Source organism: Anoplopoma fimbria, chromosome 13, assembly GCF_027596085.1.
Source record: "Anoplopoma fimbria isolate UVic2021 breed Golden Eagle Sablefish chromosome 13, Afim_UVic_2022, whole genome shotgun sequence".
Classification (NCBI taxonomy): Eukaryota; Metazoa; Chordata; class Actinopteri; order Perciformes; family Anoplopomatidae; genus Anoplopoma; species Anoplopoma fimbria.
This window is the reverse complement of record NC_072461.1, coordinates 12,293,316-12,319,235: the sequence shown is the minus strand read 5'-3', so window position 1 is coordinate 12,319,235 and position 25,920 is coordinate 12,293,316. Positions and strand designations below refer to the sequence as shown.

The 25,920-nt window shown below is 39.8% G+C and overlaps 1 protein-coding gene and 1 long non-coding RNA gene across 2 annotated transcripts in view; one reads left to right on the top strand and one right to left on the bottom strand.

Annotated features, from left to right (window-relative positions):
• Window positions 1-5,463: 5,463 nt before the first annotated feature.
• Window positions 5,464-25,920, bottom strand: part of loxl2b (lysyl oxidase-like 2b) — a 40,010-nt gene continuing 19,553 nt past the window's right edge. The window contains exons 5-14 of the mRNA XM_054610406.1: window positions 24,219-24,435; window positions 20,970-21,153; window positions 14,310-14,461; window positions 13,212-13,379; window positions 10,620-10,785; window positions 9,908-10,148; window positions 7,944-8,059; window positions 6,601-6,737; window positions 6,381-6,492; window positions 5,464-5,876 (exon numbers count right to left, since the gene is read on the bottom strand). Of these exons, the coding sequence (XP_054466381.1) occupies window positions 5,806-5,876; window positions 6,381-6,492; window positions 6,601-6,737; window positions 7,944-8,059; window positions 9,908-10,148; window positions 10,620-10,785; window positions 13,212-13,379; window positions 14,310-14,461; window positions 20,970-21,153; window positions 24,219-24,435 (1,564 nt within the window). The 3' untranslated portion in view covers window positions 5,464-5,805. The remainder of the gene's footprint in view (window positions 5,877-6,380; window positions 6,493-6,600; window positions 6,738-7,943; window positions 8,060-9,907; window positions 10,149-10,619; window positions 10,786-13,211; window positions 13,380-14,309; window positions 14,462-20,969; window positions 21,154-24,218; window positions 24,436-25,920) is intronic.
• LOC129100872 (uncharacterized) lies at window positions 18,419-21,063 on the top strand. The gene is made up of 3 exons (XR_008531680.1): window positions 18,419-18,509; window positions 19,117-19,236; window positions 20,980-21,063. It is a non-coding gene; the product is annotated as an uncharacterized LOC129100872 (long non-coding RNA).

The following is a 25,920-nucleotide window of genomic DNA, read 5'->3' as shown; positions in this document are numbered from 1 at the left end:
CCTTTAAATGTGGTGGTATCCAAAAAATACCCACAGAGGTCAAACTACTAGATTTGAGTTTAATAGAGGTAGTATGGTTGTTCAGAGTGTTAAGAAACACATACAATCATCTCTTGTGTGTGTCCACACCCCTCAGATGTCATATAGAAACCTGTAGTTATATAGGGGTCTATTAGACACAATGCTATGGCTGAGGTTTCCCATTCAGCCATGAAGATGATGGCGTATGCAGGGGCACATTTTTCCCCCATAGCTGTGCCTTTAATATGTTGGAAATATTCCTCATTACATTGAAATTTATTTCTGGTTGAAATGGATTTCCAGTAATTGTAATAACTCTCTTTCTGGTCTGTTTTTGTTCGGATGTTTAGAAAATGCCCTTACCAATGTCGATTTTAGTATGGAGACTCTCAATGTCTACAGTAAATAGGATATTAAGTTTTTTTCACTGTATCGACAAAATCCTGTGTGTCTTTGATGTAACTATCGTGCGTGGTGGAGAGAGGATTGAGAAAGCAGTCCAAATATTCCTCTGTGTAGTAAGTTTCACTGTCACAGTCAGAAACAATGAGTCTGCATGTAGGGATCTCATGTGGTTTGCTCCACCAATAGGGTCTTTGGTAGCATGTACAATAATCTGGCCTGAATAGCTACATTATCTGTTTGACATTTATGATTTTTTTTTTTTTTTTCATACAGAGCCTGGGTGATTTTGTTGATCATTGGCCTGGTGTCATAATGCTCTTAATGTAGTTAGCATCAACTTTATAGGCAACATGGGCATGGCATAAAAAGTAGTCCACAAGGTAAAGGGTCACATCCACATATGTCTACGATGATATAATTGTAATTGATTTATCAGCTCATTATAATCTGAATGAATTATTCCACTGTTTTAGCATTGCACCACTGTCACATGGTCAGGATTCTGATGGACAGTTTTACAACATGGATAAAAATCGATCCAGTAGAACCAGGGATAAAATATATTTTTTTTATCTCCCTAGTCAAAACCTGGCTCCCACATTACCCACAATGCAAAACAGCTGCTAACAGCTGACAAAGCACCCTCTGGAAACACTTCATACAACATTTTTACATTAGTAGTATTGTTCCCCAAAACCTCAAACAGACTTTGGTGTGAAAAATGGTGAATTATAGTGATTATAGTGATTATCATTTAAAGAGTTCCTCTCTAAATTGTAATCACTATAATCAGAAGCCCAAGTTGACATATACAAACTGTTTTCTCTTACAGTCCCAAAATGGAAAAGTTATTCATTTTACAATTAAAAAAATACAAAGAAAAGCGGCCGCAGATATTTAAATTGAATGAGCTGAATTTTTAATGAATTTATAGATTAATTGAATAATTATTTCAGCTCTCAGAGACGTATCATTACAGGTGGGCTTTTTTTTTTTTTTTTTTTTTTTTTTTTTTTTTTTTACCAATGTACTGTATTCCATATCGACATTACCCCAGCAGGCATCACCTCATTAAAAAGATGAATGTGAGTGTTTGTATAGAGCTTTACATTACAGTTGCTGTAAGGTAAATAGCTGGTCACTGTGTTGTCTGGGTAGCAACAGAGAGATTGGAGGCGTTCTCACTGTTACCTGCTGCTGTGTAATTTTAAAATATATGAATATATGAGCAATAAAATGATGTTGCCTAACGTGTTTAATTTCAGAATCCCAAAAGTAGGTTAAACCGTAAGCCTTCATACTGTAAATGTCCACGGCTGCTTTTGCACACAATCCATGTAGTTTCTTTCCATCCAAGACACATGAACATATTCTGATCACAAGAGGTCCTCCCCTCCTGAGAGAATGCTGCAGTTACAGAAGAGACTCTGCCCGTTTGTCTGGGCCTGACGGAGGGCTTCACATCGCTGTAGGAAGCAGCAGCTATGGGGGTCAGTCCCCTCACAGGTCCTCCGTCTGTGTGGTTCAGCTCCGTTTACCTTCTACAGCAGAAGTGTCTGTTCAGATGTGTCTGTTCTCACTCAAACATCCACAGCTAGTGTCTTCCTGCGGAGAAAGCAGCCGTGATTTAGGGGCCACGTAAAGATTTGGGGCAGCTTACCGCCTTAGTTCTAAATAACGGTACTTATGACAACTGTAATTCATGGGCTTCATGGTTTATGGGATGTACTCTGTCAGAAAACGTATAATTGGACTTTACTGTGAACTTCTTTCCCCTCTGTTGGTGGGCTTTGCAATGAGATCTGTCTGTGGCAGATGTGGAAACAGAAGATTGTTTGGTATCTATCATTGTTTGGGCTCACAGCTGGATCTTCTCTCTGTGTATGCATAGGTTTTTCCTCCCACAGCGATGAAAAACATGAAGGTTTGGTGGATTAGAAACTCTAGACGAGGCGCGATAAGTGCACCTGAGAATGGAGGACTAAGTCACAAATAACAGTTAACTGTCATGAACTTCTTCTACAGAGAAAAAAGTGGTCAGTGCTGCAACATTTAAGACTTCTAATGAAAGGTGCTGCAGAATATCATAGGCTGTGTTGGGTTGTTTTTTCAGGGTATTTAGGGAACTTTAGTGAAGTTTACATTGTATAATTAAAGGTTACACAACCAAACACAATAGGTCTGTAAAATAAGGGTTTTAGTTTAACGCTATTCAGGTTAAAAATAATGAAGAGATGCACACACATGTTGGAACTCACCTGCTGACATGGCATCAGGCCATCTGCCACCCGTAGAGCTTAGTCCTACTCAACACATTCTAGAATATAAAGGAAACCCTGCCCCTCCAAAACATTGACTCATCTCTTGCTTGATACTTCATATCCCTAACACACACACACACACACACACACACACACACACACACACACACACACACACACACACACACACACACACACACACACACACACACACACACACACACACACACACACACACACACACACACACACACACACACACACACACACAGCTTCTAGGTGGCAGGGTGTGTCGCTTGTTGTAAACCATATCTGCGTGGTCAGCAGAAATAAGGGACTAGCAAGTGAATCATGCAGTGATCTGTAGTAAAGCTGTTTTGATATTTTTTTCCCATACAAACGGTATTAAGAAAGAGTTGGGTCGTGTTTACCTTCATGTTCAGCTGGACGAGGGTTAGAGGCTTGTAAAACTCTTGCCCATCACCACAGACACCTATAACCACACCGCCCTGTTTCACGCTCATATATTAACTCGTTAAACTGCTCGTGCATCTTCTGTTTTGCAGAACAAGCAAAGCAGAAGTATAAATAAATACAACCATTTGTTTTTTGCAACCATCAAACTAAAATCAAATTTGAGCAAACAGTATTGTAATAAAAAACTGAACAATATCGGTCAGGGTTATTCAGAAAAATGAATAATAATGAAGAATAATAATGAAGAAAAAAAGGAACATAAACAACACTGAGCAGCAAATATTTGGTTGCTCCATAACTCCTTTATTATAGTTTAACACACAAAGCAAATAGTTTCTTACGCTCTGTTCAAGTATACTGTCAGCATACATAATGTGACTGTTCGACATGTAGCCTACTGCACCCTCAGAAAACAGAGGACCAGTTTGATAGCACCATTATAAAAGATACAATAAAATAGGATTCACACACACATTATTGTACGCAATGTTATTTTTGAAAACAAGAAATAAAACTAAAAAAAACAACAAGTAGCTAATATCTGCAAATCTGACTTACTAAACATGAAGAAATGCCATTCCATGAGCTTTCTCTGAAAAGACATAGATTTCCTTGTAAAGGCAAAATGTAACGCGGTGAGAGCACGTTACTGTAAAACAGTCCTATGATCCTCCTGTAGAGCCAGCAGAGTGCCATTGAAGACTTAAAACACGCTTTGGTTACATGTAGACGGAAATGTCTTAAAGAACCATCCATTTTTTCAATGTATCGGTAATATTTTTATTATTCAAATGAAAGGAAGAACAAAAGCTCTTTGGAGTAACATCTGAAATACCTTTGAGTGGTAGTTCACATGTTTGATTGACAGCTGAGCTGACAGGTGACTGACACACATTGGTAAACCAGCATGCTCTGGTAACTGTAGCTGACAAGCCAAGGCTGTCAGACAAGCAGTTAATCAGTGATGTTGGTACAATGTGCAACAGCTGACTAGCTTATTAGCTATCTACCCTGAAAACTGCCCATGGATGTATAGAGATAACTGGTTACAGTAATGGAGGCGGAGCCACTGAGCAAGTTTCTTATGAAAGTTCAAGCATCAAGCAAAACAAAGTTTGACTTCAGAGTATACATTTCAGATAAATTGTATCCTGGGTCTTTGTGCGATCCTCCACATCAATGGGCCCAAAGAGGCGGTGAACTGGCGTTTCCTTTAACCCCGCCTCTCATTAACATGAACTGAGGAAAGAAAATAAGTCTGGATTCGGCTAATAGTACATTTTACACCTTTTAGGACCGAATGTTTTAAATAGGGGCTATTGAAGTGTTCATACTGGGAGGTGGATTTACCTCCACTGATTTACAGGCCTCTCTTTCCCAATGTAAATCTTTAATTTTTCAAAAAACGACAGTGCGCCTTATAAATGCGCATCACATGAAGGACCCTGAAGCTGTAATGCCACAGTTTGGCCACTAGACAAAGTTACTCCAAAGCTCAGCGCTTTTTTTCTATGAGTAGCTTGTTAAGCAAAGTTACGTTCTCTCTTTTTACATTTTTTAAATTGCTTTCAAGATACATTGCGACATTGATGCCCAGAAAGGATTGTTGTGCAATTCTGCTTTGAAATATGACCTAATTTAGACTCTGACTTATTCAGACCAAAGTCTTGTTCTTGCAGTTTCCAGAGCAATTTCAGAGAATATATGCTCCAGTTATTAAAAGAGGGCTTTGGAGCACTCTGCGGCTCTTCAGCATGTGATATTTCAGCCTTGGAGGATTCATTTTATGACTGAATCGGGCAATTAGCACTTGTAATTTGTGATGAAAGGGGCTGTATGCTTTCTGAGGACTTGCCTGCTGGTGCCAAACCTTGATCTGCTTATATAACTGACACAAAACTGACATATAGAATGAATGCTCAGTCCGCCTGTGTAACATAAACTCAGTGTGTGTGGACTTAAGTGTGTAACAGGCACTTTATGAAACTCTTGAAAAATGGAAGAATACCACATTTATTTCCAAAGACAGACCACTGCTGTTGTTAACCATAATTCCTCTAGATCCCCATGCAACCTGGCGCCGACATCCAACTCTCCAGGCTGAGCTTTGGACAAAAAGTGTCGCAGCAGGGTTCTGTTAAAGTGCCGCACTTCAAAGAAGACACAGTCTTGATGACATTCCCAAAATGCTGCACTTCGCAACCTGGCGCCGACATCCAACTCTCCAGGCTGAGCTTTGGACAAAAAGTGTCGCAGCAGGGTTCTGTTAAAGCCGCACTTCAAAGAAGACACAGAAAATCCCTGCAACTTCCCAGCAGGCTTATATCATCACTCATTTAAAAAAAATGGAAGGAAAAAATCACAGGGCACAAGAAGAGCTTCGCCGTTCTCTTGATCTGATCTTGGGAGGTTGGAAGTGTCCGTAAGGCTGTAGCTGCCTCTGTTTGAGGAGGGGGGGATAAACAAATATTTTGGATGGGAGCTACAGGAGAGTATAGGGTCGAAGAAAAGCAGCTGCCTTGTGGATGACGGAGAATGTAAAAGTATGGTTTGTCTGGGGCTGGCTGGGTGGGGATCCACTACTGATGGAGATGTGTAGTGGTCGGTGGGCTGCAGATGGTCTGTCTGCACCGCTTCGTCTTTACCTGTGGGTCACCTGGTTGTTGAGGAGGCCTGGGAACGTCTGCTCTGTTTCAGTGCTTAATGAGCCACCTACCAGAGACAGAGAGAGAGTAACGCCTCAACAGTAGTCCTCGATCACATCTGATTCCAACAGTTCTAGTACAGTTCAGTATATAAGATAATAAATAAGAAAATCAAGTCAATTTTATATTGTATATATATATATATAATACTAGATTATACATTTATTGATAACACTTTAAACAAAGTCTTCTTAGACTTTTTTTTTTTTTCATAAAATTTAATCCTTACATCTTCTCTCTCACATGACCAAACTGTCATACTTCATTAGATGCTTGCATTGGATGAGTAAAATGTATCTTCTGTCAAAACTAAAGTAAAAATATGATCAGTATACATGATGCATTTGTGTGATTTATGACGTGTGTTACATTTACAGTTTGAAGTCATCTTAAGTATCATTTTTTAAATGTTATAAATGTAAATTCTGACCTGTTCTTACACATTGCACCTTTAAATTCTTTGATCATCAACATTTCATGTCACAGATATGAAATAATTGAGTGATCTTACCATTATGGCAGCTGTACATCCACACACGATGGCCATCATATCGACACCTGCATTTCATGATGTTATTGGTGTAGTCCGACTCTGGTACCTCATAGTTTGGATTAATTACTATCTGTGAGAGGAAGAACATGTGTGGGATAGCTGTGAGAGGCCAGTGCTGTTAAAACATTGTACTCTTTATTTAGAGATAAAACAGAACAATGGAACATGGGAACATTACCTGGAAAATGTAATCTCCAGGTTTGAGTTCAGTTATGTCGATCCACTGGCAGTCGATGTCGTGCCTGTAGGTATCCCAGCAGCCCACAGTGATACCCTGCTCTCCAAAGTTAGCACACTCATACCTCTTTTCAATACCTGTAACAGGACATTATAAAATAAGGAAAATGTTGGCAAATAAACCCTCTTATATCCATTCATAAATGTCAAAGTTGCATGAAACAATCTGTAAACACAGCATTGACTTATCATCATATAATGAAGTTGTTATGGTGAAAGGGTTAGCGTACAGTTGCTCATTTAGACACCCTGCAGACTCCAACATTAGCATTAATTTGTAATTGTGTTTCTGGACGACTGATGAGTTTAAGTTCAATAGTCTTTCCTTTTAGCTCTGTTTTGGTCTCCACCAGCTTCTGAGAAAATGGTTAGTCTTTTTAGCGGCTAAATGCTCCATTATGCTTACCCTATAGATGTAGGTTAACACAATGGAGCATTTAGGAGCTGCCTGTCTGATGTTTGATGCTGGACAGGTAGTGTACACTGGGTTTATCTGAACTGATTTGCCAGAAAAACAGCTTCCTTGTGCTTGGAGACGTGGTTGAGGAGAGCAGTGAACCAAAGGGTGAACCAAAACTGTAAAGCTGTGGGGCGGAAAAACGAAACAATGAATGTGAAAAGCTAAAAAGATTTCTAGATCTGAGTGCAACTACAGAGCAGGGTGATCTTTATCTTAAAGTGACCCCTTGCACATTACACAGTAATTTGATCATTTCTTCATGCCAATTGACAAGAATCAATGTCAATTGGTGCCAAATTTGAAGAAATTCCAAACAGCTGAGATATCATATTCACAAGTATGGGACAGATGTTAGGTCACAGTGACCCTTGACCTTTGATGACCCAAATCTAATCAGTTTATCCTTGAGTCCAAAGTTTGTGCCAAATCTGAAAAAAAATCCCTCCAGGTGTTTCTGAGATAATGGGACAGGCAACACGAAAAAACATAATCTCGCCTTGACATGTATGAATACATATTTGCAGCTTTGGCGGCTGTGCAGGTTGTCCTTTAACCAAAAGATCGGTGGTTCGATCCTTGGGCAAGACACAAAATTGCTCCCGAAGGCTGTGTAATCAGTGTGTTAATGGGTGTGAATTGTTAACTGGCCTTGATGGATGGTGGCCATTCTATCAGAGCTGAATTAATGTACTTATACAAGTACGAGTCCATTTACCACTTACTTTAAAAGCCCATTATTCAAAAAAGTCTTCCACATTTCTGAAAAGTTAAAACATATACACAATCTTTAAATCAAAATAGGAAATTCCTCTTTTAATTCTCACCTTCGTCACACTCCGAGTCCTCCAGGCAAAAACTTGCTTTGTGTCCTTCTGCCACTTTGGTTCCATTGAGGGTGAACAGGTCGTAGAGCGTAAACACCTCCATGCTGTGATAATGCCTACACACACAGACAGAAATGTAGTTTTACGAACACAGTCAGGCTCAAAATCTCGCACAACGGCACTCCTCGTTATTGTAGCTCTAGTCTGGTAAAGAGAGAGCACCAACGGTCAAACTCTAATTACCGACCTAGGATTGTAGGCCTCTGCAAAACAGTCAAGTTGCATTTTACATCCATGTCTGTCCTGAATGTCATCATTTCATAATTTCTATCTTTCATGTCAGAATTTAATGAGACATTTGTGTGAAATTGTCATAATTAGCATATCAAGTCTTGAATTATGGCCAATGTGTAATGTGAGATGACAGTGAACTTAAACACTGACCCAAACAAATTCTAATAAGTTCATCTTTAAATCCAAGTGGAGGTTTGTGCTTTATTTGAAAAAAATCTGTTAAGGCGTTCTTGAGATATCACATTCACGAGGATGGGACAGACGTGAGGTCACAGTGACCTTTGACATTTAACCACCAAAATCTAACCAGATGACATTTGCCCAAGAGATATGGTATTCAAGAGAAACAGACCGGAAGTTTGGACAACCTGAAAACAAAATGCCTCCAGGCACAGCTGTCGCCAGCAAGGAGGGACAAAAAGAAAATCACAAATTGGGATCTGCAATCCAATGGTCTGAATACGGCCTGATGCTCTCTGTCAAGTTCTGCCAATCAAAGGTGCCAAAGGTTTGGCATGTGGAAAGCTGGTAGCCGTGTGAAGCTGCCAACAGTGAACTGTTCCTCCAGCCAACACAGGAACCACAAAATTGTAGGACTTTTTTTGTACAGAAGATCTAACTTGCAGCACACGTCCAATTACAGGGCAGAAGAACGTAACGTTCTGTCTCTTTCTCTGAATGAAGTCTAATTTGAGATGTAATTTCTGCTATGTGGTTTACAAAGAACTTTATGCTTGTGATTTATAATAAAGTAGCATTTAAATGTTCCTGGATTATAAACTGGTTACGAGTGCTTCCACTAATTATAATGTATGATAAATGTCACATGCATTTCAGTAGGCTCACTGTTCTTTGGGGAGGACTGCACTAGTGCATTTAAGATTTTTAAGTCACTGCAAGTATAATTTAAACATTTAGTTAGTATTCCCCACACCCAAAGTGAAAAAAGATTTTATTTGAGCTAGATTAGCAGTTAATTGAAGAAAATCTCCGGGGACATACACATATTTGCTTCTTTCTGCGAGTTCGATAAAAATGTATATTAAAGTCAAGAAATACTTCTAGCAACATTAGTATAGTTCAATGATTAACATTTTGTATCTTGGTGTTTGATTTGTAAATTAACAGAAAAGAAAAAGAAAATAATTGCTGCTTTACTTCCTGTTGAACAACACCAGCACTTCTTGGGGACCTGAAAGTCACTGGGCCCAGCTGCTGTTCATCAAGAAACAGTTCCCCCTAAAACTATAAGATGTCACCTATGCATTTCTGTTTATGTACTGATTAAACTAACAAGACATAATGTGTTATACGCCGTCATTTTTCAACTTTAAAGAGAGCCGGGACCTTTATGCTAAGCTAGGCTAATCACCTGCCGACTTCAGCTCTGTACTTAACACACAGACAGATGTATCATTCAATTCTATGAGAGAAAGAAACAAATCTATTTCCAATACCACTCTTACCAACATGTTTAACTATTTCTGAAGCAAAGGGAAGAATATTTGGAGGTTTAACAGAATGAAACAGACAATTTTAACACTTTGTATTAGCAAACAAGTTTGTCCCTGGTGTCAACCAATTAAAAAAAGCTTGCTACTGTGGAATTATCATATGATGAATTTAGGGATGAAATCCAAGGACAGGTAAAATATTCCGTTGACACTGACCTGTGACAGTCGTGCCACACCCAGGAATGTCTGCCCGCTTTGGGCCGGAAGTCAGACTGCCCATTGTTGTGGATCTGGGAGGAGAAGCGCAGCAGGCGGCGGTAGGTGTTGGCCGGTGCCTGGCTGGCGGTGGAGGACAGACAGTTCTCCTCGTGCGCACACTGCAGCATGAACATGGGCCGGTCCTCCATGTAGGTGGTCTGCTCCACCACCTGAGGGTTCAACACCAGGTCGGGAGCCGCTGTGGACGGGAGGATGAAAGAGAAACCACAGAGAAGCAGACGGAGGCAAAACATATTAAGGAAACATGGAGAACAGGTCCCGTCATTGGCAAAAAGACACGGAAAAGCTCTGGCACGTCATGTAAATGTTTGTGTTTCAAACTGCAGAGCCCTCTGGTGATTCCTGAGGGATATTTGAGTTTCAGTTACGCAAACATTTCTGCGAGGTAGAGCTTCTCCAGAGGCAGAAATGATGTTATTTGGATGAATTAAAACTCAGTGTTGACTAACAAATTGGATGGCAAAGGTTCTAGTTAAAATATAAATTAAAAAAAAAAACATTTTTCTTTACTCATTCATTCATGACCCTACAAACTTCAGCATCATAAAAGGAGCAGAAGATGGATTTTCCTTATTCTCGGGCACATTTTCTGACATTTACCTCTCAAAAGCATTCACCACCAGCAACATATCCATTAGTGGTTTCTTACTCTCAGAGCAGGAGACTCCGGCGGCGTTGCGTCCCCCTCCTTTGGCACAGCTGAGGTGAGCTCCGTGGTGCAGGCAGTGGGACAGAGACATCTCCGTACCGGAGCAGCGGACGCCGCTCATTAACACCGAGTCAGCACTCACCTCTCCTGGCCAGTACCAAGTCTCCTGTGGACAGAACATGACACAAGGTTCACAGATGACAGTGGGAGGACATCCATATGTCATCCACCTCTGGTATAATTAACTTTGATAGATCACGTACTTGTGGAACTGTAAGATCCATAAGAACCTCTAATCAAAAAGTTGCCCTTTAAATACTCTAAGGCTTAGGGTATTTAAAGGGCAACTTTTTGAGTAGATTCCACCATAAGCAGATGTATGTTTGAAATACTGGAATACTTCATAATCCATCACTGATCACAGCTAGTTAACACCTTTTAGTTGGCTAAAAATAAACCATTATAAGTGAAAGTCCTGCGTTTAAAATTTGACTCCAGCAAAAGTACAGAGGTATTATCGGTATAATTGAAATCAATTCAATTTGATTTGTATAGCACAATATCACAAATCACAAATAAGCTTCAGAGGGCTTTAAAATCTATAAAACATTAACTTCCTGTGTCCTTGGACCCTCAGGAACAAAAGAAAATGACCTCATTATGCAAAATGATATTTACTACTATTAATCATATCACTGGTTTATATTAATAATGCATCAATATGGAACTGATGATACATTCTTTATAAAGTGTTTAGCATCTTAATTTATAACGACACATCATATTACAGTAGATTATATATAGGCTGATCAGATGTTGTAGCTGAAGATTGATGAAAATCTGTAATTTAATTAGTAACTATAGTAGTGAAATACATGTAGTGAGTAGGAAAGGCCTCTGAAATGTAGTGGAGGAGAGGTATAAAGTATCAAGTGCAAGTTCCTGAAAACTGTACCCTCATCCTACAGACTGGGGCCCCTGCAGACCCTCATTCCAACTTTTATGACTTTGTCAATCAATTTTTTCCTGATGACTACATATTGTTTTCTGTTTTAGTTAGTGTTTTTTCAAACACAAATGTAGGTCCTGGGACAACGCAGCCAAAATCACCCAATTCCACATATGCAGCTTTAAAAGATGTCACTATATATTGAATTCATGTTTGCCATTGATCCTAATTTAAAGTATCACACACTAGGGGGAGTAAAGGTGCTCTGTAAGTTATTTCAAAGGAGTCAGACATAAAAACTCTACATAAAAATCTAAATTGAGAGCACATTTATTCAACTTTTATTTTGACAGGGGGCCATAGTGAGACCAAGGTCTCTTTGAATGACTGCGGGTTAATTTCAATGACTTATTTGGTAAAAATGACCCCAGATGGTTTAACCGTATAATTATAACACAAATCATGTTCACTCGTAATAACTGGAAACTAAATAAAAGGATGGTAAATAAGCTTTTAGGTACTAATGTACTTATTGGATTGTACTCGATAAAGCTTCAAATTGTATAAAAGAATATATACTGTGATGGGACCATTATGTCCTCTTTTTAATCAGGAAACCAATGCTCCCAATAAAAACATAAATTGTTGTGAAGAAACGGCTATATATTACTTTGACCACTAGAGGGCATACTCTCTCCTTTTATATCATCACTGCAGTGATATATAATCTAACTTTTTTTTTTTTTACTAAATGCAATTTGAGCTGCAAAGGCATGTGCAACGTTATGTTCCAATTGCTGGAATATATTAATTTGTGCTGCCTGATGAAGTATGAGGCTAACATAACAACCATAACATAGTAAAGACAACCCAATTACAACAGACAGTCCTTCTCACTTCTTCTCAAGGTAAACCTGATATCCTATAATAATACAGAAAACAATATTTTAACAAGTTCCACTCTTAAACCTCTGCTCTTCACTCCACAGCACTGCAAACACTTTTAAAGTAAAATAACTGGTAAAATAGAAACACGGACAATTTTAACCACAATGACAATCTCCATGATGAAGGCCAGTGACATTTCATTTTTAACAGAAATTAGTTTCAAATCAGGACATAATATAGTTGCAAAAGGGCTTTCAACTGATATGTAGATATATAATTTAAAGGATATAAAAGGATTAAGTCTACAACAATAAGTGAAATTTAAATAAATAATTGCTCAGTTTTTAATAGAAAAGTGTTTTAAGGAAATCCATCTGGAAATTGTTAACAATTAACTAAACCCAAAATAACTCTCTTTTTTCACTATTATTACAAAATTTTGTTAAGTTATTTCCATGGTATGGTTGATTAGTGAGAAATTGTGTGCACACAGCAATAAATTAATCATTACTTAAGAGATCTGGTACTAATTTGACTTGTTAAGTATAATGAAATCAGAGTTAAACTGTGACTTTTCCTGTGGAGGATACTGTGTTCAGATTACATGAAACAACATACACCATTTGTTGGTTTTGTTCTTTTCAGCTATTTACTTTAAAGGTAGTAACATTTAAACTGAAGTGGGAAACATACTTTTTCTTTCAGAACAAACTAAAACAGACTCATTCAGACCCCATGGCTGCTGTGACTTGTACCTGGAAAGCGTTGCTGGCGAAGCCCAGGCCCAGCTGCCTGCAAACCACCATGGCCTCCATGGTTCCCCAGGTGTCACTGCACACCGTCCCCCACACCAGAGACCCGTTCCTCTCCACCAGCACCTCCACGCGGCCCTCATAGGGGTTACGACCTCCACTCAGACGCAGCTACATGGGCACAAAAAACACAACAGACCTCAAGGCTAAAGCCACACTGGTACGTGAATAAGTGATGTTTGACTGGATGAACTTTCAAAATGTTGAGGAAAATGTTTTTTCATCAAACCTAAGTAAAGACAGAATTCCTCACCAGGAAATAAATATTTACTACAAAGTAACAAATCCAGCAATCATGAAAAGGCATCTCTATCTTAAGAGGGTTATTAAATGTAATGCAACCAATGATTCTGAGGTTTAGGGAAGGTAATATATGCATGACAGGTCTAATAAAACTACTACTACTTATGACTTGGAGCACTACGAGGATGAACTAAATGAACAGGCAGTAAAGAAACTGGTGTAACTAGAATTACCGCCTCTCGGTATCCATGTTAGACCAAAATGTCATCACTTTCACCCTTTTAGACATTTGTGTGATAATAGGCATATGAATTCTTGAGTTATGGACAAGAATGTGTTGTGTGATTTCACATCGACCTTGACCTTTGACCACTGAAATTTTTACCATTAAATAATAAAATGTAATGAAATTCCCTTCAGGCGTTCCTGAGACATCACGTTCATTAGAATGGGACGGACAGACAACCAGACGAACAGACAGATGTAAAACCCAGAAACACACCGGCAAAGAGGTGTAACAAATGCAAATATGCAGTGAGAAACTGTGAAATGATCTGTATTAATGCAATATATTTAAAACACATTATTGAAAATAAACAATTGCAGCCTACAATCAGCTATTGATGATTGTTATATAGAAAAATGATGTGCGAAATAAACTCACATATGTTAACATCTGCAAGTCATACATATTCATAAAAGACTTGGAAAGACCAATCTAGCCTCCCGTTATAATCGGTAGTAACAAAACATGTGTTTCTTAATGAGTGCGTTGCTGTAGTGTTTTTTGATTCTCACCGACTCCTGGAAGCCCATAGCAGGAACGTTACATCTGACGGCTGCATCCTCCTCATGGCTGCAACCCAGAGACTCCTTGTTGAAGGAACACTCTGTGATGGACTTCTCAAATCCAGAGCACTCCACCTCGTTCATGTGCACCGGGCCCATACCTGAAATACACAGACAGGAGGAACCGTTTGGTAACTGTTTACCACTGAACCTGAGAGCGAAAAACAATTATTATGGACGAGAATTGTCTGGGTTGTGTCCGGATTTCATGTAAGTTCACCATTTCCCGGAGGACCTTCTTAACTTCCAATCTCTCCTTTCCACTTTTTCCTCCTCTCTAGCTACTGCTAAAGCGGCTTTTTTCCGCTCTAAAATCCTAACCTCTGCTTCCAATCCTAAAAAACTCTTTGAAACTTTCTCTTCACTCCTCCAACCCCCACCCCCTCCTCCTACTTCCTCCCTTCTCCCTGATGATTTCGCCAACTTCTTTGACAAGAAGGTAAACGATATCAGATCCTCCTTCTCTCAGCCCCCCTCTCCCTGTCCACCCTCTCCCTCTCTATCCTCTCCAGCTCTTCCCCCTCAGCTCCCCCCTCCCTCTCCACACCCCATCTTACCCTATTTTGCTCCCCTCTCCCCTAACGAGGTCCTCGACCTTGTTACATCTAACCGCCCCACCACGTGCTCCCTTGACCCGATACCCTCCCCTCTTCTTCAGTCTATTGCCACTGAACTCCTTCCTTTCCTCACCCACCCACCTCATCAACACATCTCTCGTCTCGGGATGCTTTCCCTCGGCTTTCAAGACTGCCAGTCACCCCCGTTCTGAAAAAACCATCACTTGACCCCTCTGATGTCAAGAACTTCAGACCGGTTTCTCTTCTACCCTTTCTATCCAAAACACTTGAACGCGCTGTCTCCAAACAACTGTCTTCCACCAGTCCGGGTTCAAGGTGGGTCACTCGTCAGAGACGGCCCTCCTTGCGGTGACAGAGTCGCTTCACGCCGCGAGAGCGAACTCTCTCTCCTCTGTCCTGATTCTCCTGGACCTGTCAGCGGCGTTTGACACGGTGAACCACCAGATCCTCCTCTCCACCCTTGAGGGGATGGGCGTCTCAGGCTCTGCACTCTCCCTGTTTGCATCCTACCTGACAGGCCGATCCTACCAGGTGACATGGAGGGGGCCGTGTCGGAACCACGCATGCTGACTACGGGGGTTCCACAAGGTTCAGTTCTGGGCCCCCTTCTCTTCTCGCTCTACACATCATCTCTGGGTTCTGTTATTCGCTCGCATGACTTCTCCTACCATTGTTATGCCGATGACACCCAGCTGGTCTTGTCATTTCCTCCCGGTGACACCCAAGTGGAGGCACGCATTGCTGCGTGCTTGGCTGACATCTCGAAGTGGATGGCGACACACCACCTGAAGCTCAACCTGGACAAAACCGAGCTACTGTTCCTCCCGGGGAAGGGTTGCCCGCACCGAGACCTGTCCATCACCATTGATGATGCCGTGGTGACGCCAACTCGGACTGTGAGGAATCTGGGTGTGACCCTGGACGACCAACTGTCGTTCTCAGCAAACATTGCATCGGTCACACGCTCCTGCAGATTCCTCCTCTACAACATCAGGAGGATTCGCCCCTTCCTCACTGAGGAGACGGCGCAGGTGCTCATCCAGGCTCTGGTCATCTCCCGCCTGGACTACTGCAACTCACTACTTGCCGGAGCCCCAGCGTCGGTCATCAGACCTCTGGAGCTTGTCCAGAAAGCTGCAGCACGTCTGGTGTTCAATCGCCCCAAGTTCTCCCACACATCTTCCCTTCTCCGTTCTCTACACTGGCTCCCTGTAAGAGCTCGCATCCAGTTTAAGACTCTGGTGCTAGCCTACAGGGCAGTGAAAGGAACAGCTCCTTCCTATCTCCAGGCCTTGGTCAAACCCTACACCCCCGCCCGACCACTTCGCTCTGCTGCCTCGGGGCGATTGGTTGCCCCGTCGCTCAGAGGTCCCTGCGGCCAATCCACCCGGTCACAGCTTTTTTCTGTCCTGGCCCCTCAGTGGTGGAATGAACTCCCCACTGATGTCAGGACAGCAGAGTCGCTGCCCATCTTTCGGCGCAGGCTGAAAACTCACCTCTTCAAGAAGTACTACCCTGAGCCTTCCTCGTAGCACTTATTGTATTCGTATTAGTTGTTGCACTCACTGTATTCGTATCAGTTCGCTGCACTTATTGAATTCGTATTCGTTTACTGCACTTATCCTATTTGTAGTAGTTTGTAGCACTTATTGTATTCGTATTAGTCTGTTGCAATTATTGTTTTCGTAGTAATTTGCCTCTGCACTATACTTTTGCTCTGGTTTATGCTTTAAGATGCTTGTTTAAGAAAGGAGATGCACTTCTGACTTCTGGTCTCGTAGTTCCCTTGAATACCTATGTTGAATACACTTCCTGTAAGTCGCTTTGGATAAAAGCGTCTGCTAAATGACTGTAATGTAATGTAATGTAATTTCTATTAAAAAATAATGCACTGGTTTAAGATCTAAAAATGTAAACGCAATAGTTCAACATTTGTAATAGCTAGCTTAGTATAAAAGCTGGAAGCAGCAAATACAATTTCTTTTTTTTTTACCTGGCTCAGCCCAAAGTAAAAAATCGGCCTTCCAGTACCAACAGTAAGGACTAAGAGAAGTAATGGTTAAAGCCTGTGACTCTCCATAGAACCACAACTTGTCTTTTTTTTTTATTTTGGTTTTGTATGGAATAAACAAACAAGATATTTGTATACAGCGGGTAAAATAAGTATTGAACACGTCACCATTTTTCTCAGTTAATATATTTCTAAAGGTGCTATTGACATGAAATTTTCACCAGCTGTCGGCAACAACCCAAGTAATCCATACATACAAAGAAAACAAAACAAATACGTTATTTGTATTAAAATGGAATGACAGGGAAAAAGTATTGAACACGCTTACTGACATTTATTTAATACTTCGTACAAAAGCCTTTGTTGGTGATGACAGCTTCAAGACGCCTCCTGTATGGAGAAACTAGTCACATGCTCAGGTGTGATTTTGGCCCATTCGTCCACACAAACAGTCTTCAAATCTTGAAGGTTCCGTGGGCCTCTTCTATGAACTCTGATCTTTAGTTCTTTCCATAGATTTTCTATTGGATTCAAGTCAGGTGATTGGCTGGGCCATTCTAGCAGCTTTATTTTCTTTCTCTGAAACCAATTGAGAGTTTCCTTGGCTGTGTGTTTGGGATCATTGTCTTGCTGAAATGTCCACCCTCGTTTCATATTCATCATCCTGGTAGATGGCAGCAGATTTTTATCAAGAATGTCTCGGTACATTTTTCCATTCATCCTTCCTTCAATTATATGAAGTTTGCCAGTGCCGTTTGCTGAAAAACAGCCCCACACCATGATGTTCCCACCTCCAAACTTCACTGTTGGTATGGTGTTTTTGGGGTGATGTGCAGTGCCATTTCACCTCCAAACATGGTGTGTATTATGGCATCCAAAGAGTTCAATTTTGAGCTTCAACATGCTTTTTCTTCAGCAATGGAGTCTTGCGTGGTGAGCGTGCATACAGGCCACGGCGGTTGAGTGCATTACTTATTGTTTTCTTTGAAACAATTGTACCTGCTAATTCCAGGTCTTTCTGAAGCTCTCCACAAGTGGTCCTTGGCTCTTGGACAACTCTTCTGATAATTATTTTCACTCCTCTGTCAGAAATCTTGCGAGGAGCACCAGCTGATGTTAATTTGCACTGACAAGGGGCAGGATTGCTTTCTAACTGCTGATAGATTTCAGCTGCTGTCTTGGCTTTCCATGCCTTTTTGCACCTCCCTTTCTTCATGTGTTCAATACTTTTTCCCTGTGTCGTTCCATTTTATTACACATAACTTAATTTCTGAACTTATTTGTTTGTTTTTGTATGTATGGATTACTTTGGTTGTTACCGACATCTGGTGAAAATTTCATGTCAATAGCGCCTTTAGAAATATATTTACTGAGAAAAATGGTGACGTGTTCAATACTTATTTTACCCGCTGTATATATATATATATATATATATATATATATATATATATATATATATATTTTTTTTACCCGACTTCCAGTCATTATGCTAAGCTAAGCAGCTGAAGCTTCATATTCAGTGTACAGACATGAGAGTGGTGTCGATCTCATCTAGAACGAGTAAGTGTATTTCCCCAAATTCCTTTAAAAAAATAAAATAATCAGGATTACAAAGTAGTTATGAAGTTTACAGCCAATATGGGCCATTAAGGTAAGGGAAAAGAAAAATAGCAAAAACCAGTAGATTATTAAAAAAAAAGAGAAGCTAATACATACTGTACATTACAACAAGAAGTCAGTTAACCAGAGAGCTAATACAGCAACAGAAGAGTACACATGGGAAAATTCAAAACTGCTCCCATAGTATATTCCATAAATGATTCATATCATTGAGATAATTTCCATCTGAGTTTTGTTTTTCTCCATGAAAAGAGAGCAACTGATGAGAAATCATGATGGGAAAAGATTCTGGAACAGGAAAGCTCCGTTTTTTTCCATGTCTAATGTTACGGGAATGTTACTTGAATGTCCCTGTTTATGAAACAGAAAAACACCTTCACATTTTTCCATAGTTTATCCTGATAACAGGTGTGCTAAGGCTTTAAAACACTGTATAGAACAGGGTGGATATCTGCTGACTGTGTAGTTTAGAAGGGCGTCAGTGGGACATTGTTATGGGTGTGGGGGGGTTCCAGCTTCTAAACCTGCTGTTATACTCTCCATGCAGCCGCTGATAAATCCCTGCTGCTGTCGTCTGGGAGGAGACCATAAGGTGAGACTGCTCGAGTGAAGGAAACTTGAGGGGTCTACTGAGAGGACCATTGCTAAGCTTGAAAAGACCCAAAATGTGAGGAAATAGACTCATCCCTAAAAGTATGGAACAGTCTAACAAATGTCAATCACTTTATCACCCTTGAACAAATGTCAAGGGTAATAAAGACAATTATTAACAATAATCTATATGTAGTCACAGTATATGTTTGCTTACAATATACTGCTAAAGTTGCAAAAACAATCATTTCATTATTGTCATTAATTGGACTTTTTTTAAATTGTATTTGGGTGGAGGCAGTTAAAAAAAAAAAAAGCCTTTTTTGTGCAATTGAATTATCTTCTCCTGCTGCAACAACCAGGCCTTTAAAAACTTCAAAGCTGCTCTAATAATATTTCTATAATAGCAATGGATCAAACCATGTGATAGGTGTCATTCTTTTAAGCATTATCATTTGACTGCCATCCTCTTGTGTTTTTGGGACCAGGTATGACACGACTGTGAGGAGCTAAGTTTTTAATTTACATCGACACAGGTGTTTAAGAGACTTGGACTTGGGACTTCACACTTAAATACCACACACAATGAATGAGACATAACTTTAACTCACAAAAAATGGCAGTTATTACTGCCTAGCAATATCTTCCTGTTACCCTGATTAATGTTAGTCTATATACATATTTAGGAGTAAAATACAGTAATTTACTTTAAAGTAAAATTGAACTGTGTGTTTTTTTTCATATTGTTTTGCAATAGACGGTTTAAAGTGATCATATAACAAACAACTTATCAAGGCTTTTACTGTATGCTAATAGATAAAGGAATGATGATAAGGCAGTAGAATACATGATTTTAATTAACTTTAGCTATATCGCTGTTCCGTGTTCTAAAGAGACCGGATGGCGTGACGCAGATGATCGAAGGTTCATTACAATCATAACAGCCTTAAGAAATGACTTGGACTCTAGCTCAAAGTCTTTGGTATCGACTTGGACTTTTAAAAACTAACTCCTGAGCTTGGTACTTACAAACGTACAGAGGAGTATCACCTGAATCTGCTGTCAGCGTTTTGGCCTCTTGCAGACATTGTTTTGTCTTTTCTGGCCAACAACTTTAAAGATTTGGTTCACTCTCACTTCTTTCCAGAAGAAAACAGTTGTGACCACAGTGGAGCGTTTAGCAGCTAAAAAGCCTATTTTTCTCAGCGAGTTCCTTCCAGATTGAATACACAGGAATCTCAATATATCCTTACAGAAAGATATGTGAGTTCATAACAGCTCAGGGATGGATTCCCATCCTCACAGACCGGTGCAATGTACCTAATCCTGTTCCACCGAGCTAAATCGCTTTCACCATCATTCTGTGAGTCCATGATACTCAGCTCAGTGGCTCGCCAGGGTGATAGGAGGAGGAACACTTAAAGGATAGAATTACTGCCTGAAACGTTTTGGATATGTGGGTTTTGCCACACAGTCATAACCTTCCATCCCGTGCCTTGCAGGAAATATACATGCACGGTTGGTCCAACAATAAAGAGAGTCATTCTGAGCTCGTTGGCATGGGACTGTTTCAGGTCGACCATGTACTTATACAAGGCTGCTGCTGCTCATAATCCACTTCTTTATTATTTTGTCCTTTATGCAGCACTCTAGCTTAGATTAGTTATATTTTAAGGCTTTAGTTTTGGGAAAAACCCTTTTCCCCTTCGCCTTTCTTTATGTTTTGCCCGCAGAATTGAATGTGAAGCAAGGAGAGGCTGGAAAACGAGTTTTCTACCACAAATAACTGAGAATGTAAAACCAGTATACCTTGTCCCAGGCGACCTCCGGACAGGGCCTCTATGGCTGTACCGAAGCCCAGCTCTCGACACACCACAGTGGCAGACAGCAAGCTCCAGTTGTCATCACATATGGTGCCCCACTCTCCGTTTTTCAACACCTCCACTCGACCCTCGCCTACGATGGCCCCACCACGCAGACGGACCAACGGTTGCTGAAGAGGAAAAAACAGAGACATCACTGTAAAAGCTGAAATGTTCTAATTCGAAAACCACATATATGTTATTTTTTTATTCTGGTTCTTTAAAAAAAGAAAAGACTCAAGTGGAAGTTTGGAACCTCAACTTTTCCCTTTTGTGTGAAAGCTGAGGCAGCAGACTGGGTGGCTTGATGTTTATAGAACATGCCATAAATGCAGGTCTCCCATTAACTGTTTAGACGAACTGGAAATGTTTAGTTTTACAAGTAAACACATTAGTCCCAGTTTAATCGGACACACTGCTATCGGTATTCACCAAGTGAAGCCCAGATGTCTTAATGTGTGCGCTCTGTAATAAAATCTTTACTGCTGCTCCACATATTGTTAATGTGAAGAATTCATCATCCATAAATGTGTCACATTATATATGAATATCACTTTTCATGACCTGTGCAAAAATGTCGAACAATGTCTGGACTTGCTGTTATTTTGGCTTTTACAATAAATCATTGTTATATTGAATATGACATATTGTTTTTGGACAGTTGGACAAAACAACCAATGTTAGAAAATCCCCTTTGCAAAGGACCTCTCTTACAAATGTAGGACTATTTTATAATGATAAATTCTCCAATATTGCATTTCCTTTACAACCAGCTCAAGTCCTGAAGTTAGTCCAGTCTGAACAAATTGTCCATTCTCGTGTCTCCTCTCGTCTTGACTAAGGTAAGGTAACATATTCTTGTTTAAACCAAAGTCTAACCTCTTCAGAGTTCCCTGTTGTTGGCTTTGCTTAATCTCTGGCTTTCTGTTAAGGATTCTTGTTTAGGATTGAAATCAAAATCCTTCTAATTACATTCAAAGTCTTTAAATTCATGGCTCCAACTTTATCAGTAGGGATGGGAAACAAGAACCACTTCCAAATTCTCTGATCCATCAGAGTTGTTTTACACACAGAAAGTTGATCGTGAAGCTGATAAAGAGTGAGTCTGATAAGCAGAGTTGATAATGGCATAGATATCAATAAAACCTTATCATGTATTAAGACTATTAAGATATATGTAAAGTAAGAATATACACAGATGAGTGAATTATTAAAACAAAAATAGATAGGATAACATGTGACTTAATCTACATCTATACCCTGGTCCACATGTCATGCCTACAAACAAATACTGACTTCAAAATCAACTTAACCTTCAATAATTTCACATATTTAAATACAGTTTTTTTACATTATTACTGAAGAGATCTTTGATTAATGTTTCTGTTCATGACGTCTTACACATTTTGACTAAAATCACCTTAACCTCCAATAGTTCCATATGTTAAAAAACAGCTTTTATAATGTTCCTGAAGTAATGTTTCACATAAAAGGAGAAAAGTCTATCTAATCATTGATGCCGGGTTATTTCGTTTTTTTCAGTTGTAAATACAACTGTCTTGCACTGGAGAAGTCTTTTAAGGTAAATATCTGGTTTTAGGATAAATTTCCATTAAGTCAGACTTGTTGAGTTGTTGTGTTGGAAGATTTAGGACGCGCTGTCAGGCACGCCGCTCTCAGCCCGGCATCCAGCTGTGGAACGTGACAGAGAGCATGCAAGCTCAAACCTCACATTGGAATGTGGACGGAGTCACACAGACCGGAATCTTTCAGCCTAGAAGGTTCTGATTTGAAACTTGTTGTGATTGTTTACGGATTAAGTGAGTTTAACATCCCCTGGTCTCTTAAGAAAAAAGAATGCCTATTTAAATCTGCTATGGGCATGAGTGAGAAAAAAAAAATCCCTCTTTTACCCACTGGGGAGGTCAAAGGTCAGAGTCAGGAAGATAAGAGCACCTGTGGAACCAGTAGGATATCAAGTGAGGACTGCCAGACAAAGCAGTCCAAAAAAAATAATGGAATGGAAAACCGTTTCTTTAAGGGGCTATTGACATGTTGAGGCAGGTAAAAAGGCCTACCACAAATTTCAACATTAAGTTGGAAGCACAATATTTGTTTAAAATATCAAGCTTCCCTTATCTTGAAATAAGTTTTTCTTGTCCAAACCATCACCCACCTCCCCAGACCAAACTGTTCCCCAATGTACACCTGATGAACAGCTGCAAATGAAATCATGAGGAAGAGAGATTAAAACAAGACAGATTTTTCAACATCCCCAGACCGAAAGAACACAAAACTCTGTGGTTTTCCATACACTCCTGGCCACATAGTGTATTCATTTAAATGTAGATACCAAATCCCCAAATACACCAAATCCCCAAATACACCAAATCCCCAAATACTTTTAGCACATTTGCGATAGTTCCAAAATGTGAACTCATGAACCCAATCTGAGCTTTCAACTATAAACTGCACAGTGCTCTTTTGGAGGGCTGGTCTGCACCATATCTTGATTTTCCTTAAATTTAATTTTTGTGAAAAATAAATTAAAAAAAAGTTTATTTTTTAAGTGTAAAATGCTTAAAAAGTGCGGTAATGATGCAGCTTTTCTGACTCTGGACCCTAGTCACATGCTCATGGTCGTTTGAGAAGAATAAAAGTTAGCTGAACCAGGTGTTGCTTTGTGGAGAAACATGTTTTTCCTTGCCCTGTCCCAAAGAATGTTACTGCATGGCGTCATCTTTGAAACCCCAAAATGACAATAATTCATATTCATGGGAACGAAGTGTCCACATCATCTCCAGCTGCAGTACACGGAGTGACAGTGAGTAGCGAACATCAGTGTTGGCTCGAGCTGGCTCGATTTGGCTGAAACATTGAATGTCCCTCCATTTACATAGAGTCAGTGAACTGATCTGAACCACTGCAGCTATTTCTAAAAACAGCTTTGTTTACCATTTCAGTTTGTTGACACCATCCACAGACATCACTTATTTAATTTGCCACTGACAGAAATAGTAAGAACTTAATGTAACAGTGGCTCATTATATAAGGACGTGTATTTTTCTTTTAAATGTGTGTATCTCTTAAAGTTCAATTCTTTTCCATCTCTGAATAAGAAGGATTCTTAATTAATTACTTGTGGAGGTACTTGTGGAAAACACCAACGTATCAATAGCGTAAGAATAGACCTTACCTCTTGTCTGAAGGCCTTCCTGAATCCCGTCATGGGTGTCGGGGCGAAGTCTCTGCCGGGCACGCAGCTCACCACCACAGGCAGCCCTTCAGCACAGGTCTCATTGGTCTTCAACGAGGTAGCCTGGCCCAGTTTACAGCTGGACAGATGGGCTTCATTGCCAGTGCAGTTCACAGCGTAGTCCCAGTATGTGGGCTTTCTCCTGCGAGCAAACATCCTGGACAGATGGAGGAGAAGGACAGGAGGTTGAACTAATCTTTGAGCAGCGGAGGGGTTATTGTATTTTCAAAATGTGTACATAAGTATACACTTAATGAGAATACCGTTAGAAAAAGTTACACATTAAATCTGGATTAATCAATATTTTTCATATCACAATGGGCCAAATTATCTAGTGTAATGTGTGAGATCTTGCTAGTAGTAATGAATCCACAGAGAAATGATCACAAGACCCTTTAAGCATCTTTCAGATTATCATTTTTGGTTTCAGGGCTTGCAAATGTATGATCATAATCATAATGATAATATATTTTATTTTCCAAAACTATCAGAACTTTAATGATAAATTCAGTGTAATCCAATTTATCCTCGAGAGGAGGTGGACCCTGTGTTTACATCATGATGCTTGGTGCTCAAACACAGTCAAAGTTGATGGACAATGTTTTAATCATGTTGAATTTTTTATGGGGAGATATCTGCCGTGTTATCTGCTCAGAGAATTGTTTTTGTTGCTGTTGTTTACATTACTTATAATGCTAAATCTAAAGAATACACTAAAGGAATGTACTGCTGTTTTTGTTTTGTTTGCCATGTTTTTGTTATGTAACAAACTGCATTTTCTTGTGCATCCCTGTGTTGCCTAATGACAATAAATGATCCTTGAACCTTTAAATAGGCAACTGTTTTGCTAAAACGTTAGCATAGCAACTTGTAAGGCAACTTGTCAATCAAGTGTGTGATGATTACCTATTGATGGAGTTCTGCGACAAACAAAGGTTTATACACATGATGGTTTATGTCCGACGCTCTTTTCTCATTTCTATTTACAGTCATGCAATTTATGAAATGGGATTTCATTAACTTGCTGAAGGGCATTATATCAACGGACCTGCAGTTTGAATTCTATATCTACTGTTCAGGACATTAATCAAGATTTGGAGTGAAATATTAAGACTCATCTCAATGCTTTATCTTGACATCATAAAACTAGACGATCGCAGTGATATTAACACATTCTATTATTAACACCAGAAGAGAAAGGTTAGCTAACAGCTGTAGAGTTCACTCTTCCATATGAACTTGAACAAACTGGGGTTAATGACACTCTTTCAGGCCAGGTGGGTGCTAATCTCCTCCCACCCACCTACTAGTGAGCCCATATTAGGTCTTTAAGGAGCGTCATTGGCAGAGTGGCATGTCTTATCCTTGTATCTCATGTATAAGGTGCACCTAAAAAAATTGATTAAAATGAAACAAGCTGCATTTCTTTTTCATTTTGGAGCTGGCGAGAGGGAAGCTGCAGACTGGAAGCTATACAAAATGAATGCTCTCAAATCCAATTTGAACACAGATGTGATATGAATCAGTGCTGGTTCAAAAGGAGCGGTGATTTAATAAACTTGAGGTCCTGAGGCTGTGAAAGTTGGCTTCCCACCAAAATCTCAAGCTTGGAATATGTTTTCACATTCCAAATTAAAAAAAC